A 17,262-nucleotide genomic window follows, 5' to 3' on the forward strand; every position below is an offset into this window, starting at 1 on the left:
AGACTATTCTTGATTAATCCTCACCTTATAAAGTACTGATTAATTCTGTCCCTCAGAATCACTTCCGGTAATTTCCCAACTACGGAGGTTAGACTGTCTGGCCTACATTTTCCTGATTTATACCTTGCTCCCTTTTTGAATGATGGTATTACATTGACTGTCCTCCAGCACCTCTCCGGTGGCCAGACAGGAATTGTAACTTTTATAAGCACCCTTATTTCCCCCCTTACCTCACTCAAAGATCTGGGATACATTTCATCAGGCCCTATCAACTTTTAGCCCTGCCACAGCACACACTCGGAGCCTCTTCTCTGTTTACACTAACTTATTTAATTGTATCACAGACCTTCTCCCTGATTTCTATCAGGTGTTTCATAAAACACCTGAGCAGGTTGATGAAAAAAGACCCATAAAATCATGATTCTAAGGGTCCTTAGAAGCATGGTGGTAATGTCCCTACTTCTGGTCAAGGAGCTCCGGGTTCAAAGCTCACTTGCTCCAGAAGTGTGTCATAACATCTGTGGCAGGCTGATTAGAAAATGTTGTGGTCTCATGATCCTACAAAAGTAATGTGGAAAACTTAATGCTATAGATGATGCATATCTAAAATGTTTGTTTTTAAAATTCTCCTTTTGATTTCAAAGAGGAATTAATCATTTTGTTAGTAGAATTTCAATCTGTTTCAGTTCTTAAAAGGCACTTAAGTTGTATCTCACGTCATCTGACATGTGCTTTTATTTTCTTGTAGGATCTTCCTCGAAAAATGGCAGTAATACTAAAATTCTCATCACAAGGAATAAAGATGTACAATGAAAATAAAGAGGTATAGTGAAGAGACCCATTTATAATTCAAGCTGTACAACTTATTCACTTTATTATGACTGGAAAGCTTGACAAAATGGCTACTGAAGTCAAATTTAATGAAATACAAAATTCATAAATAGTATTTGGTAATACCTTTGAACATTTTTTTTTTCCTTTCCCTCATTCCATTTCTCCAACCTACCCTCTTTTTTTTTTTCTCTTGCTTTCTCTCCTTAAGTTGAAGTATGACCATCTAATTAGCTTTCTCATAAATAATTGTCAAATTGGTCAACTGCAGATAATGAAAATTGTCTGGCACGGTAAATGTTGATGCACATTAGAGGCCGCAGTTAAAAATTCAGCACAGTCAAGTTTTGGGGGATATACTGCCAATCATTGACTCTGTCTCATTAGCTTTGCCTATCAATGATAGTGTTGTATTTATGATTTTAGGAAATATGTATGGCTTCAGAGTGTATAACTCCAACAGATCATCTCCTCGTTTGTATACCATTACTTATTAAAATTGGAACTAAGTGTCTACTTCCCCTCTCCTTCCCAACATCATCCTCACTCAAGCTCTGAATCTATATAACATTTTAGTTTGTCCCTCATTTTCACCATCTTCTTCCAACTATCACAAGTTTCATCTCCTCTGAAGCACAACTCCAGTTCCCCAAATTTTTCCTCCTGTGAACTAATGATCACACAACCAACTTACCCGACGCAAATGTTTGCTAACCCAGCTATGTACTCACCTTGCCTACAATTCCTTTCAGCTAACTTAATGGAGAATGCAAGAGAGCATGCCAGGAGCAGTACCTGGCATACCCAAAAATGATGTATCACCTGGTGAAGCTACCAAATAGGACTAATTGCATGCCAAACAGAATAAGCAGCAAGTGATAGACAGAGCTAAGAAATCCCACAACTCAGAGATCTAAGCTCTTTAAGAGCAAATTACTGCAGATTATGGAAACTGTACTGAAAATAACAAATGCTGGAGATCACAGTTTATCAGTTATCATCCATGGAGACAAAGCTTGCTGTCTCTCCATGGATGCTGTCTGACCAGGTACAAGCTCTGTAGTCCTGTCACATCCAGTTGTGAATAATGGTGGAAAATTAAAGAACTGAATGACTTCAGATCCTAACCATAAGTGCAAAAGATAATGCTGAAGCATTCACAGCAAACTTCAGCCAGAAATGCTAAATGGATTATCTACCTCAGCCTTCTCCAGTAGTCTCTGGTACCACAGATGCTGGAGCCAATTTGTGTCTTAAGCCAAATTGATTCACTCCACATTATATCAAGAAATGGTTGGAGGTATAGAATACTGCAAAGGCTATGGGTCCTGACAACATTTCGGCAATAGTACTGAAGACTCGGGCTCCAAAACTTGCTGCACCCTAGCAATGCTTTTCCAATATAGTTAGAACACTGGAATCCACCCAACAAGTTGGAAAACTCCCCAGGTATGTCCTGTGTACAAAAAGAGGACAAATCCAATCTGGCCAATTACCGCCCCAACATTCTACTCTCGATCACCAGTGAAGAGATGGAAGGTGTCATCAACAGTGCTACCAAGCAGCACCTGCTCAACAATAACCTTCTCAGTGATGCCCAGTTTATGTTCTGCCAGAGCCACTCCACTCCTGATCTCACCACAGCCTTGGATCAGACATAGACAAAAGAGCTAAATTCCTAAGGTGAGGTGAGAGTGATAGACCTTGACATTAATCAAAGCTGCATTTGACTGAGTTTGGCAGCAAGGAGCTTTAGCAAAACTGGGATCAGTGGTTATCGGGGGCAAATTCACTACTGGTTGGTGTCATACCTGGCATATAGGAAGACAGTTGTGGTTGTTGGAAATCCGTCATTTCAGCTCCAGGAAATCTCTGCAGGAGTTCCTGAGGGTAGTGTCCCATGCCCAACCATCTTCAGCTGCTTCATTAATGAGCTTCCCTTGATTCATAAGATTAGAAGTGGGGATATTTTCCAATGATTGAATAATTTTCAGCACTATTCACTACTCATCAGATACTGAGACAGTCCATGTTCAAATGCAACAAGATCTGGACAATATCCAGGCTTGGAATGGCAAGAAGCAAATAACGTTTGCATTACACAAATGGCAGACAATAAGAGACAATCTAACCAATCCCCCATGACATTCAGTGGTGTTGCCATCACTGAATCTTCTTCTATCAACTTCTTTGGGATTACCATTGACCAGAAATTCAACTGGACTCACCACATGAAAACCGGCTACAAGAGCAGGTCACAGGCTGGGAATACAGTGGCACGTAACTCCCCTCCTAACTCTCCAAAGCCTGGCCACCATATACAAGGCACAAGTCAGGAGTGTGATAGAATACTCCCCAGTTACCTGGATGGGTGCAGCTCCAGCAACATTCAAAAAGATTGATACTATCCAGAACAAAGCAGCCCACTTGACTGGCACCACATTCACAAGCATCCACTTCCACCACCAATGCTAAGTAGCTGTAGTGTGTACTATTTACAAGCTGCATGGCAAGAAATTCACCAAAGATCCTTAGACAGCACCTTTCAAACCCATGACCATTTCCATCTAGAAAGGCAGGGGCAACAGACACCGTGAGAACACCTACGAGCTGGAAGCTCCCCTTCAAGCCACTCACCATCCTGGCTTGGAAATATATCACCATTCTTTTCACTGTCACTGGGTCAAAATTCTGGAATTCCCTTCCGAAGGGTTTTGTGTGTCAACTTACAGCGTGTGGACTGCAGCAGTTCAAGAAGGCAGCTCACCACCTCCTTCTCAAGGGCATCTAGGGACATCCAATAAAAATTGCTGGCCAGCCAGCAATGCTGACATCCCATGAGTGAATAAAATAAAGTTCCTGCCCTTCTCACAGAACCTATACTAACTGTGTTGAAACACCAAAAGAGTTTGTGATTTCATTTGTACACATTATTCTATGATGTCCCACACTGAACATAATTAACCAATCCATTGAATTGCCCTTGATTGAGTACACTCTTAATTGTCCAAAAATACCAGTTGCTTAAAAAGCACCTTCTTTTGCCACTTTGGTTACTTTAAGGGAATTTTAAGATTCCATCTTTGGTTTTCTGGTTTTCCTTGTTTACTTGTTGGACCTAAATGATGTTATCTGGATGCATATGTCACTATCCAAATGTAGGTTGACAACATTCAACATCCAACCCCAGATCTAAAACACCATCCACTCTAAGCTGTCAGAAATCTTGCCTGATATAAATGAACACTTGAAAGAATTATTCTGTTCCTGTCAGATTCTGTGGCTTAACCTAAGACCATTTTGCTTTAATTCACTGTAATCTTATAGACTATTTCACTGAACCAAGCTTCAAATCTATCATCAAAACTTTCGCCCACTCCTTAATCGTTGTCTCATCTCCTACCGTGCAAAATCTGTTTTTTTTTTACATTCAGCCTCATCTTTTCCAAGGTGAATCCTCCTTAATTTTGTTCTAAGCTCTAAATCATTCAAGACTCCACTACCCTAACCTGTCCCACACTGACTCACACTTTCCATCCCGATCCTCACCAACACTGATTGAATGACCCTAATATATTTAATTCGGATTTCTCATTCTCTGTTAAAAAACTAATTTCTGTCCCACTTTAAGACCTTGGACTTTCTACCACTGGTCTTGCTATGCATCCCATCCTCCCGCCATTAGTCACCTTGTCTTCAATCACCTCAACTTCTTCCGCTGTTCCTCTGCCATTCTGTTCCTCTCACTACCTTTTACAGTCTCCTCAAAATTTGTTTTTGTGATCATGCTTTTAATCATGTCGACTAGCTCTTCTTTCGCTGTTCAGTGACCATTTTCCCATGACTCGCTTTAGGATGTTTATTTTGTTATTAATGGCACTGATCCAGCAAGTGCAATATTTTACAGTTATCACCCACTTGCCATGTTTTTATCTGATCATCTTGCTGAGAGATGGATCATAAGATGAAGCCTCACATGTATTAATGTTAACATTGATTTAAAAACTGAAAATGTGTTGCTGGAAAAGTGCAGCAGATCAGGCAGCATCCAAGGAGCAGGAGAATCGACGTTTTGGGCATGACTCTTCTTCAGGAATGAGGAAAGTGTGCCAAGCAGGCTAAGATAAAAGGTAGGGAGGAGGGACTTGGGGGAGGGGTATTGGAAATGCAATAGGTGGAAGGAGGTTAAGGTGAGGGGGATAGGCCGGAGTGGGGGTGGGGGCAGAGAGGTCAGGAAGAACACCCCCCCACCAACCCAACCTCCACTACCGGCACCTTCCCTTGCAACCGCAAGAAATGCAAAACTTGCGCCCACACCTCCTCCCTTACTTCCCTCCAAGGCTTCAAGGTATCCTTCCATATCCGCCATACACATCATTTACTGCATCCACTGCACCCGATGTGGCCTCCTCTATATTGGGGAGACAGGCCGCCTACTTGCAGAACATTTCAGAGAACACCTCTGGGACACCCGGACCAACCAACCCAACCACCCCGTGGCTCAACACTTCAACTCCCCCTCCCACTCCACCAAGGACTTGCAGGTTCTTGAACTCCTCCATTGCCAGACCATAGCAACACGATGACTGAAGGAAGAACGCCTTATCTTCCGCCTAGGAACCCTCCAACCACAAGGGATGATTTCTCCAGTTTCCTCATTTCCCCTCCCCCCACCTTGTCTCAGTTCCAACCCTTGAACTCAGCACCACCTTTCTAACCTGCAATGTTCTTCCTGACCTCTCCGCCCCCACCTCCACTCTGGCCTATCACCCTCACCTTATCACCCTTACCTTAACCTCCTTCCACCTATTGCATTTCCAATGCCCCTCCCCCAAGTCCCTCCTCCCTACCTTTTATCTTAGCCTGCTTAGCACACTTTCCTCATTCCTCAAGAAGGGCTCATGCTCGAAACGTCGATTCTCCTGCTCCTTGGATGCTGCCTGACCTGCTGCGCTTTTCTAGCAACACATTTTCAGCTCTGATCTCCAGCATCTGCAGTCCTCACTTTCTCCTAATTGATTTAAAAACAAACTTGGTTTCTGAATCGTGGAGCCAAGCCAATGTTATTGATTTTGAGAATCAAATTAAATCACTCCAAGTTCAAAGGATCAAATCAATTAAATTTTGCCAGGTTTTCTCATCATTTTGCAGATATTAATTTCAGTTTAATTGAGGAATCAATCAGTCTTAGCTAAATTGAACTGGATATCTGCTGAATTTGATGCTTTTCTAGGCTTAACTATAGGAATGTGATTATGTGTAATATACAAAAAAAGATTCTACAGAAGTATCTGGCAGTAGTAGAATTTATTCTATCCTGTTATCCTGGTGTAATATTGTTGGATATATGAGAAATGGTGGTGGGGTGGGGGGCGGGAGTCCTTGTGCTGTCTCTCTAAAGCCTAGTTTAATTTCAACTTCAGCTAATACATCTACCAATACATCTTGTGAGAACATTTGGTCATTTTTATTTGTTCCAACGAATTCTGGAAAGTAGCTGATAGGTTTAAGGGTTGTGTTTTAAAAGTAACATATATTCAGCTAAGAATTTTTAAAAGGCTAATGGACCTAAAAGCTAATGAGATAGGTTGTGCAGTTAATTTCACTCACAGTTACAGTTAATAAGACTGTAAACCATAGAGAGATTGTTATACTGCTTTAGTAATCAGTAAAACTCTCACATCCATTTCTCCTGGGAAGGCTCCCAGTTCAAAATGTTAAGCAGGGTTTGTTTAACAACAAAACATGGCCTTCAAGGTTGAATTCAAGACCCGCCTATCTTGTAGTTGTGCCATAACATGTCCAAACAGGCTGATAAAAACATGTTTTTATATAAAATAATGAATATCCTAACATTACATTATCAGGGCCCATTCTTTACTTAATCAAAATATTTTCTAATGAACCTCCTGCATTTTAACACTGATTATGGTTATTGGTAGGCTTTTTTTAAAGCAAGCAATTCACTCCTGATTTCCCAAAAGGCTGTCCATGATCTACAAGGGACAAGTCTGGAATGTAATGGAATGCTATCCACCCTGCTTGGATTAGTGTAATATCCAAGAAACCAACACCATCCAAGACAACAGCACATTAAATGGTGCCCATTCCACCAACTTAAACATTCATGCCCTAACACTGATGCAGAGTAACAGCACCTACAACATATATTGCATCAACTCATCAATATTTCTTCTAAAGCACCTTTCCAACCCACAATGTCTACTACCTAGAAAGATAAGGGCAGCAGATGCAATGAACACTGCCACCTGCAAGTTCCCCATCAAGTTTCATGCCATCTGGTTTGGGAATTATGTCACTTTCCCTTCACTTTCTCTGGGTTGAAATCCAGGCATTCCCTTCATAACTGTACTGTTGGTGTCCCTGCACATCAAAAAGCTTTAAGAGTTCAAGAAGGCAGCTAATCACAACTTTCTTGAGGGCACTTGGTGATGACAATAAATGCTGGTCTCCCACCAAAGAAGAAAAAGATGTAGTCAGTGATGTTAGGAGTATTGTATGTCCTGGCCTGCAGAAATGTTGTAATATATAAGGATGTGCAATTTGAAATTTAATTCCTTCAACCCCAGAGGTTCTTATTAATTTTAGGAACAAATGCACTCCTGAAGCCTTGCACTTTATAGAGAACTGGCTATATATTCTGCAACAAAGATTGTGTATTGTTCCTCGAGCAAATTTCTTGATGCATGAGAATCCTGTCAAAAATATACCAATTATATTGATCACATATAATGTGTGCAGACAGCAGGATATTCTTTGAACAAAGTCCCATACTGCCATACTTAATACATCGCTGAGGAGAATCTTGATGTCCATCTGTATACTAATTTGGAATGATATGTAAACAAAGCTGAAGAGGGAGGGGATGGGTCAATAGTTGTTAGTGGTCAGAACAGTGTCCTGTCAGTTTTTGAGATGTGCATCTGAACCCTGAACAGCGTAATGTGACAAATGTCCTAATTTGCAGAACGATAATGTAAATCTAATTAGCTTTGAAAATCTTATTCCACTTCCATCAGTATGTTCACAGCATAAACAACTCCAATTGAACATTAATTAGCAGTGGCTCACTGAGTGGCCACAATAATGACTGGTATATGAAATAGAAAGTTCACATTGGTGTAATTAGCAGTGCTTTTCTGAAGTTAAGAAACTTGGGGTATCAAGAGTGGATGCTTTATTACCTGCACTTAGTATTACTTGGAATGACAAAGTTTAATACTGACACAGTCCTGAAACTGGAAGAGTTGTCCTTTTTATCCAGCAGTGACATTCCTCCCTCCAGTTCATGTCATAAATGAATAGGATTTGTTCAAGTCCTTGATATGCTCCAGGTCAACTTAAAGAGGTGGCTAAAGGAACTAAGTGGTAATTTTCTATCTGCAGTATCCTCTGGAGGAGGGGTTGATCTAATAATCCAGCACAGTGCTCTGTGCTTTTTTTTGTATAGAAGTTTGAATTATACATTAATTCTAATTGATCACTTAAAGGGTTAATAGCTGCCTCAATGTTCTCTCTCTGTTGGGTGATCAGCAACATCCTGCTGTTGTGTGACTAACAGTTATCCTCCCAGATTGGTAATGTTATTAATAATGTTTGTTATGTGTGGTCATTTTATATTAACTAAATACATTCTTTGTGTGTAGATGGCTCACAGTAACCAAAGTGAATGTGGAAAATAGTTTGTCATGGAACTGGAACCAGAGACAAAGCTTTATGCATGAATTTTTGTTTTCAGGCCAGGAGCACTGAGTTGGGTGTGTCCCAGCTCCACAAACCTGATCCAAGAGAAAATGGTTCAGGAGTTGGCTTGGTTCTCTAGGAATCAGGCTGGACAACTTCAGAATTAATGTAGAGGTTCTCGAAGGTGTGAAGGTCTGCTTGGGTGGAAGGTCAGCCTCCAGACTCTGACGCGGAGTCTGCAGTTTACAAAAAAGAATAAAACATAAGACATCTCTCCAGTTCTCACTCCCTTACGTCCTTTCACTTGCCACACAATCCCCATGTCCCGTGCCAACCTAACTTAGTGCTAATTCATACCAATATATACCCCACAACCACCTATACTTTGCTCTTATACCTACTATTTTAACTTCCCAGTCTCCCCTGTAGGCATAACTTAGAACCATACTGAGATGAAATAAGTGAGAATAAATATTGTACTTAGGTGCTTAATTCTTAGTCGCAACTTTAAAAATCTATAACCACATGAGATGTTAATCAAACTATGAAATGATTGGCACTCTGCTGTGATAATGAAAGATTACAATATCAATCTGAAGCACTAATTCAGTTATGGTAACCTATAGGCTTATTTCAACGTAAGTGAAACAAAATAGCAATAATTAACTTTTGTTAGCATTCCTAATAGTTTTGCCACGGTATAACGGGCAGGAATTTTAAATGCCTTGCCAGCTTGATTTCTTTGGACTTTTGACAGGTCTTCTGAGCTTTACGGTTAATGAGTTTATATACTTTCATGCATATTTGTGTTTACTTTTGCCAGTCCTAAAGGGCAACTTAACTCTCCCAAAAGGCACCAAGTCTCCCCCAAAGGGCACATTAGCTCTCCTAAAAGGCACATCACCTCCTCCAAATATGTGCTGGGATCTTATTCAAAGGGATACTTTTAACTCTCCAAAAAGGTGCACAAGCAATCTAAACAATCCACAAATTTCAGACCTTTTACCAAGTCTAGTTTGAGCACAATGTGCTTCACAAAGCTAGGTCATCAAAACCAGACACAATTAGAAGTAACAGGCGATTTATATGGTCAGCTAACTCCACAAAAAGCCCTTTGTCAAATGTGATCTGCCCATATGAAAATGTTAGGCTATAATTTGGGGCAGAATTTCTGAACTTTGACCTCCTTCACCTTTTCAGTCATGATGGAGAGGCTCATTGCAGCATAGTTATTTACTGCACAGAAAAAGGCTATTTGGCCGACTACACCCAATAATGATCCTGTTTTCCAGCTTCTGGCAAACTGCCCTGATGGCAATGGCAATGCAATTATAGAGTCTTACAGTTGTACAGCAAGGAAGTGGCTGCTTTGGTTCAACTTGTCTGTGCCGATCAGACATCTTAAACTGATCTAGTCCCATTTGCCAGCATTTGGCCCATATCCCTCTAAACCCTTCCTATTCAAGTACTCATCCATTTACACTTTTAAATGGTGTAATTGTATCTGCCTCCACCATCTCCTCTGGCAGCTCAGGTTTCCCAAACTAAAGTAGTCCTAGTTACTTGCATTTGGCCTATATCCTTGTAAAACTTTCCTATTCATGTATCTATCCAAACATCTTTTAAATGTAACTGTATCTGCATCTCCCACTCCTTCCACCTGTTCATTCCACACATGAAACACAGTGTCAAAAAGTTGTCCCTCAAGTCCCTTTTAAATCTTTTACCTCTCACCTTAAAAAAAAAAAATGCCCTCTAGTTTTGAACTCCTTGACCTTTGCTATTCATGCCCCTCATGATTTTATAAACCTCTACAAGGTCACCCTGAATCTCCTACCCTCCCATGGCTACTAAAGTCAGGTATCCCATGTCTTCTAAATCACTTTATCTATCTCCAGGCATCTTTAAATATACACAATAAGGTCCTATTGATTTTCAGTATTTACTATGGTCAAATTATTCATGGTGTAATTCCTTGTTTTCATAGCCCTCCCCAAGTATATCACATCACACTTTTCCAGGTTGAGTTCCATTGCCACTGCTCTGCCCATCTGACTAGTCCGCTGATATACTCCGGCAATTTATGACTAATGTATTTTTTGGATCCAAACTTACACTTTCCCTTGAATCCCATGGGCTTTTACTTTCTTGTCCAGAATGTCATGAGGGACCTTACCAAAGATTTTGCTAAAGCACATGTAGATAACATGAAATCACATCTCCCTTATCCATACTCCTGTTACTTCTTCTCCAAGGCCATTTGTTCTGTGAAAATCTAAGCCCATGTTTTTCTGTAAATCGTTATACCATAAGACACTGCTAATTAATTGTTCTTCTTGGTGCACGGTCATTTTGTTCTTATTTTGTTTCCCCTCATCCCATCACCATCAGATCTGTGCCGTTGGAGTTACCTTCTCCTTCCTGGAGCTCACTGGCAAATTTTCATTTTCTGACTGGCTCAAAATCCAAACCACAGCCTGGCACAGTTCAGTCATGCTGAACTAGCCAATTGCACAATTTGTTGCTGCATATATGCTCATTCTTGGTGTACATCCAGTTGGGAAAGTTTGCCTGTACTGTTGCAGACATCTGCCATTAATTTGGTTCTAGTATCAAATTTACTGGGTACAGAAAAGATATATCTTTTATTTCTCTGTGACAGTTAATCACCCCAATATTGGCTCAATTCATGTCAGACATTTTCTGTTTATGAATTTAGTAAAAGGAAAATGAAATAGCATAATTTACAGTTCTCCAGTATACTTTGAACGAATTCAGAGTTACAAGATCTCGAAATAGTATGTTTTATAATTCTGTAATGTAATGCAATCAAAAACAACTCCCCAATGTAAGTCATCTGTCTTGCCTAGTCCCCATTTTCGAATTGCTCCAAAATCCTCCTGAAAATAAACTTCTGTCAGCTATTTTGTTTCTTAGTAAATGAAGTATATGATGCTCAAAGTAATATTTAAAGAATGCTTAAATTACACATTTTTAAAAAATGCATGGCCAAAATTAACTAATTAGCTTATTGAATTGAATTAGATTTATTATCATATGTACATAAGTACAGTGAAAAGTTTACAGGTCGCCATTTATGGCGCCATCTTAGGGACAAAGGTACCTCGGTACAGATTCTCGGTACAAAGCAGAAGAAAAACGAAACAAAGGTTAAAAACTTAAACATTAGTCACAGAGTCATACAGTGCCCTTACTAAAAACTGAAAAAAATAAAAGAAACACAGTTAACAGTTCAACACCACAGGCCACGCTGGGCTTGCAGTCTTCACATAGGCTCAACTTCCCCTGCTCCAGGCTTGACTTTACCCTCCCTGCTGTCTCAGGCTGCTTGCTCTCAATCTTGTCTCCAGCTACCTTGGACTGCCTGCTCCTGCTTTCACTGCCGTCTGCCTTGGGCTGCCTACACATGCTCTCACCGCCAGCTACCCCAAGCCACCTACTCTGCTCTTGCCTTCAGCTGCCATAGACTGCCTGCTTCCACTCTTGCCACCTCAGGCTGCTTGCTCCCACTCCGGCCTCCAGCTACCTTGGGCTGCCTGCTCCTGCTTTTGCCACCTCGGGCTGCCTGCTCCCAATCCTCCTACCTGTCCATCTTCCTTCCCACCAATCTGCTCCACCCTCCCCATCGACCTATCAAAATTACCTCCCACTTGTATACACCTATCACCATCCTAACTACCTTCCCCCAGCCATCCCCACCCCTCTATTTATCTCCCAGCCCCCCTCCCCCTCCACATTCCTGATGAAGGACTTGTATCCGAAACGTCAATTCTCCTGCTCCTGACCTGCTGTGCTTTTTCAGCACCACACTTTTTGACTTTGCTCCCACTCTCATCCAATTTTAACTGTTTGAGATTTAATAAAGCTGAGATGCATTGTACACTTGCAGAGTTAAAACTGGGTCATATTTTATTGACATTTCCAGCTGGATCCTATCTGTCTTTGAGAAACCTAGGGTATATTTTGGATTTAATATTGTTAATTCCATAGTTTTACATGATTTTATCTGTGCTTTGCTTCAACTGTTATTTTCAGTTTGGTGACAATTGTCTATTAAATTCCCCTACCCTGGCTAATAAAAATGGGATGGATGAGGAGACAAAATTGGGACTGCATTGTTAGGGTATGTTCTCACCCTACTTCTATCCACCACCATTTTAACTCCTGGTTCTTAGGGAGTTTTAGAGGAGGATGCCTCAGAAAGTCTAGGCATCTATTATTAAAGAAATCAAGTATAAAAGTCGGTAAAGTTTGCTGCAACTATGCAAGGCATTAGTGAGATTATATGCAAGACTCTAGATGCACTTTTGGCCCCCTTACATGAGGCATTGGAGGCAGTTAAGATAACTTTTGCTAGAATGATTCAAGACATGTGGGAGTTTATCTTAAGAAGAGAGATTGAGTGGTTTAGGCCAATACTCTCTGGAGCTCAGAAGGACGAGAGGAGATCTCATTGAGATATTTAAGATGTTAAAGATAATTGACAAAGTAGACAGAGACGATATTTCCTCATGCAGGACAATTGAGAATAAGAGGTTATAATTTTAGGATAAGGGATAGCAGATTTGAAACAGAGGTGATAAGAAATTACTTCTCTGAAAGGCTTGCAAATCTGTGGATTTCATGACCCAGAATGTGACGGTCATGGGAACTAAATACATTTAAGAATGAGATAGACACATTTTTAATTAGTAATAGGTTAAAGGGTTATGGAGAGTGTGCAGCAAAGTAGAGTTGAAATCAAGATGAGATAAAGCCATGATAATATTAAATGAGAGATGCTTGAGGGCTGAACTGCCTATTCCTGCTCCCAGTTCTTATGTTCAATGATGTGGCACTGGTGTTTACCCTCGAAAAAGGTGGAAGGAGTAACTATATGAGCTCTCCCATGCTCCCATGGTAGCAGGGCAGTACAGCTGTAGGTGAGGGAACTGTAGGTGAGGCAAAGTACCTTCCGAGAAAGATGGAACAGCACTCTGTCAGCAATCATTGATTGATCTCTTCAGTGTAACCAATCAGAGCCTTTACAAGATATCAGTTTCCTGCTGTGCACTAACCTTGGTGACCCTGGTAAGTCATTGATGGGTCAGGAAACCGATTACATGATTGGTAAATCCAGAATTCAGCACTAAAACAGCACAAAATTGGCTTTTTATCAATTGCAATAGTTGTTTAGCCGTCAGTTCCTGCTTGGAACAAGTCTACTCTGGGACATTCAGGAGAGATCAGGATTCCTTTAATTTTCAGGATTTCAGCATTCCCCATTTAATACCCTCCCAGGCCAACCTCATCCATATATTCACAGAGCAGTGAAACTCTACCTTTGATTATCCTTGCTACATTATAGAGATTTGGGGCACTTAAAACAATAGAACCACAGGCATTTCCTGTATCCCTTGACCTCAGTATTCTCGCTGAGTTAAAACTGGAATTGTTGAATTTATTTGAGTTCATCTTATTGCAGGTCAATTTTCCTTTGATTCTATTGCTCATAGCTGTGTGCCTGCCACTGCTGTCAGGACTGTACATTGCTGATCGTCCTTACCTTTATTTGTGGTCATTGTTGTTATTTCTTGCTACTTAGTTTTTTTTGCTTGTTTCACAGGCTCCAGCATTATTGCTCCCTCATTCAACGAGATTATAGCTGTTCTGACTGTGGTCTCAACCCATTTTCCTATCTACTCCCATGCCCTTTGAGTTCCTTGTAAACAATACATCTACCTCTTCCTTCAACATATTTAATGATCCTGCCCCCACAGCTGATCCTGAAAAAGAGAATTGTTCACACTCAGAGAAAATAAAATTCTCCACTTTTCCATATTTAAAACAAAGAAATTGAGGAGGAATATCAGATTCCAAGATACAGGTATCATCAGTGTTGAAAGAATTGGAAGATTAAATCAATATGTTAGGAGGTCAACAAGCTTGTAGTTTAAAACCCTTCCTGTCAGTAGAGACAGAGAAATTAAGATGGTATCAGGTTCAACAGATAGGAAGGAATGAGTTAGGGAAGACAATCACCTAACAGATTGCTCTGATGTTACTTTGGTCCAGTTTGGTGGGTATGTGCAACAAAAAGGTGGTAGCCTACAGAATATCAGCGAGTTTGGTCAGACTACAAATTGCTTCACCAGGTTGGCTTAAAGAAAACATTTGGTATCATGATTGAAAAATTAGAAGCTTTTTTTACTGACTTTCAGAAGAACTAACATAAAATGCTGTGCAAATAATTTGGTTGCACAGATGTAATTAATTCCTGTGCTGTGTTTCAACTAGACGCTGTTGATGGCTCATGCCCTGAGGAGAATCTTATACACAACGTGTCAACCGGCGGATTGTCAGTTTGCATTTGTCACACGCAACCCGTACAGACCACCAAGTGAGCTCTTCTGCCATCTGTTTGTCACCACACAGCCGAATGAGGTGGGTCGGTAATAATTTAAAAAAACATGAATCAGATGATAAAAACCATCCATTTGTTCAATAAGACATTTTTGAAAAAATATAGAATCGTGCTTTATTTTCTGTACAGAAAGTCCTCTATTTGTTTTTACTTAGGAAATAATGGCTGAGCAATGGTTTGGTACAGAAAGTCTACAGATGACTGAGTTTTCCTCTTCCTAATCTGGAGGTCAAAAAAAACAATTGAGTCCTCCTCCCATCAATCCTATTACTGCCTTGGCTGAGACCACGAAATGAATTTGGAAACTATTTGCTGTGAATAGTTCCTATAGTCTGACTGCCTGAACAGATGAAGTTGGCTGCTGTTTTATAACATCCTTCTGTTTTTGTCATAAAATGGAATGGTTTTCTGTTTGGGGAAAGAATAAGAGATCAACAGAACAACTTTCTCTTTATGTCAGTGGGTGTCCTGAAGCATGGGGAGTGGAGAGAGACAGATTTTCTTATTGTTTACAGTTAAGTTGCAGCAGTACAACACAAAGATTTATGGAAATGAAAGCTGTTAGCTGAGTGGAGTGACTTGGCACTTAGATCAGTCTCACTGAAAGAAATGCACAGGAGCAAGATGTCTCACTGAGACTGATTAGTATAGTAATGCTGAAAATATGATTTCTATTTCTATGATCAACAGAGCTTGGTTACATTTTATAATTAACCAGAATCCTGTGACCCAGTGAAGGTAATTAAACTATTTGATTTGTGAAAGCAGTGGGACAGTTCAGAATGTTGCTATATAATTACATTACATACACAGCACTAAACTCTTACTGTGTAGAAATTGTTTGCAAGTGTTGTGAATTAGTAATTATTATCCCTGCTGGTGATGGTAAGCAGTTGATTTCATGTGCCTTCAAGATATTAATATTATTCAATAAAGGCAAAATCAATGTAGTTGCAAGTTGTATGATAATCCCCATTCCTTTACAAAACATTTCTCACCAGTTGTCATCTGTTGAGCTGTCATTTGGAAAAATTGCTCTTCATTACTAGGAAGCTACAATTAGATAAGCAAGACACCAGAGGACAGCAGTGAGCTCCATTACAGCTGCAAATGACCATTTGGAAACAGTGTAAGACAGTTGCAGGGAAGCGTCCAATGATCCCCAGGAAATATCTCAGTTCAAAAGCCCAGTCCCAGGATAGTGGCAGCAGCTTTCTTTTAATTTATTTTGAGGAGTATTGACAAAGCGATATTTTTATCTTTATTGCTCATCGTTGTTGTTCAATGCTTTAAAGTCTCAACTGTGTAGAGGTGGTGGGTTTCATTCTCTGAAACCAGAAATGAAAAATTGTGCTTACGTGACAATCAGAGAGCCTTCATGGCTATTTTCCTGCTGCCAGCTTACCAGTTTTTAGATATAATGAATTAATTTTGAGAATTTGCTGACAGGAAGTGTTGCATCAAAATGTAAGTTGGTATGGAGTTGGAGTTTGTACACTTTCGGCCATTTTAGCTCAATGCATAAAACATCCCTGACTGGAGACTCTTGTATTTAGGAAATAGGTTCTTTTATTTCACTTTAGTAGGCAACGTCAGAAGTCAAATGACACATAATCCGACAGGTCTATTTGAAATCACAACCTTTTGGAGCGCTGCTCCTTTGTCAGGTGAAGCTTTGTATGCAAAGCTTTAATTCTTGTGTACATCGTTAGAGGTTTTAGTCAATATTCACAATATTTTTGTTTATATCGTAACATTTTTATAGTCCTTCTGTTTTGGTTATGATTTGGTGTTGCTAGTTTGTAACAAGTAATTAAGAAGGTAAATGGAAGTTCAGCCTTCATTGTTAGAAGGCTGGAGATTAAGTATTTGGAAATACTGTGTAAATTTTGGTCTCCATATTCGTAGAACATAGAATAGTGCAGCACAGTACAGGCCCTTCAGCCCTTGTTGTGCTGACCTTTTATCCTACTCCAAGATCAAACTAACCAACATACCCTACATTTTACTATCATCCATGTGCTTATCTAAGAGTCATTTAAATCTGATTCTACTACCACAGTTGGCAGTGCATTCCACTCACCCACTACTCTCTGTGTAAAGAACCTACCTCTGACATCTCCCTTAAACCTTCCTCCAATCACCTTACAATTATGCTCCCTTGTGATAGCCATTTCCTCCCTGGGAAAAATCTCTGGCTATCCACTCTATCTATGCCTCTCAGCATCTTGTACACCTCTATCTAGTCACCTCTCAACTTTCTTTGCTGCAATGGACAAATGTTGTATAGAACATTGCCTTAG

The 17,262-nt window shown here is 40.2% G+C and overlaps 1 protein-coding gene across 5 annotated transcripts in view; it reads left to right on the top strand.

Annotated features, from left to right (window-relative positions):
• sh2d5 (SH2 domain containing 5) overlaps positions 1-17,262 on the top strand; it is an 81,242-nt gene that overhangs the window by 8,245 nt on the left and 55,735 nt on the right. For all 5 annotated transcript variants that reach the window (XM_060852119.1, XM_060852116.1, XM_060852118.1 and 2 more), the window contains 2 exons: positions 749-823; positions 14,833-14,979. In XM_060852119.1, coding sequence (XP_060708102.1) covers positions 764-823; positions 14,833-14,979 — 207 coding nt within the window. In that variant the 5' untranslated portion in view covers positions 749-763. The remainder of the gene's footprint in view (positions 1-748; positions 824-14,832; positions 14,980-17,262) is intronic.

The sequence above is a fragment of the Hemiscyllium ocellatum genome, chromosome 37 (genome assembly GCF_020745735.1).
Source record: "Hemiscyllium ocellatum isolate sHemOce1 chromosome 37, sHemOce1.pat.X.cur, whole genome shotgun sequence".
NCBI classification, from domain to species: domain Eukaryota; kingdom Metazoa; phylum Chordata; class Chondrichthyes; order Orectolobiformes; family Hemiscylliidae; genus Hemiscyllium; species Hemiscyllium ocellatum.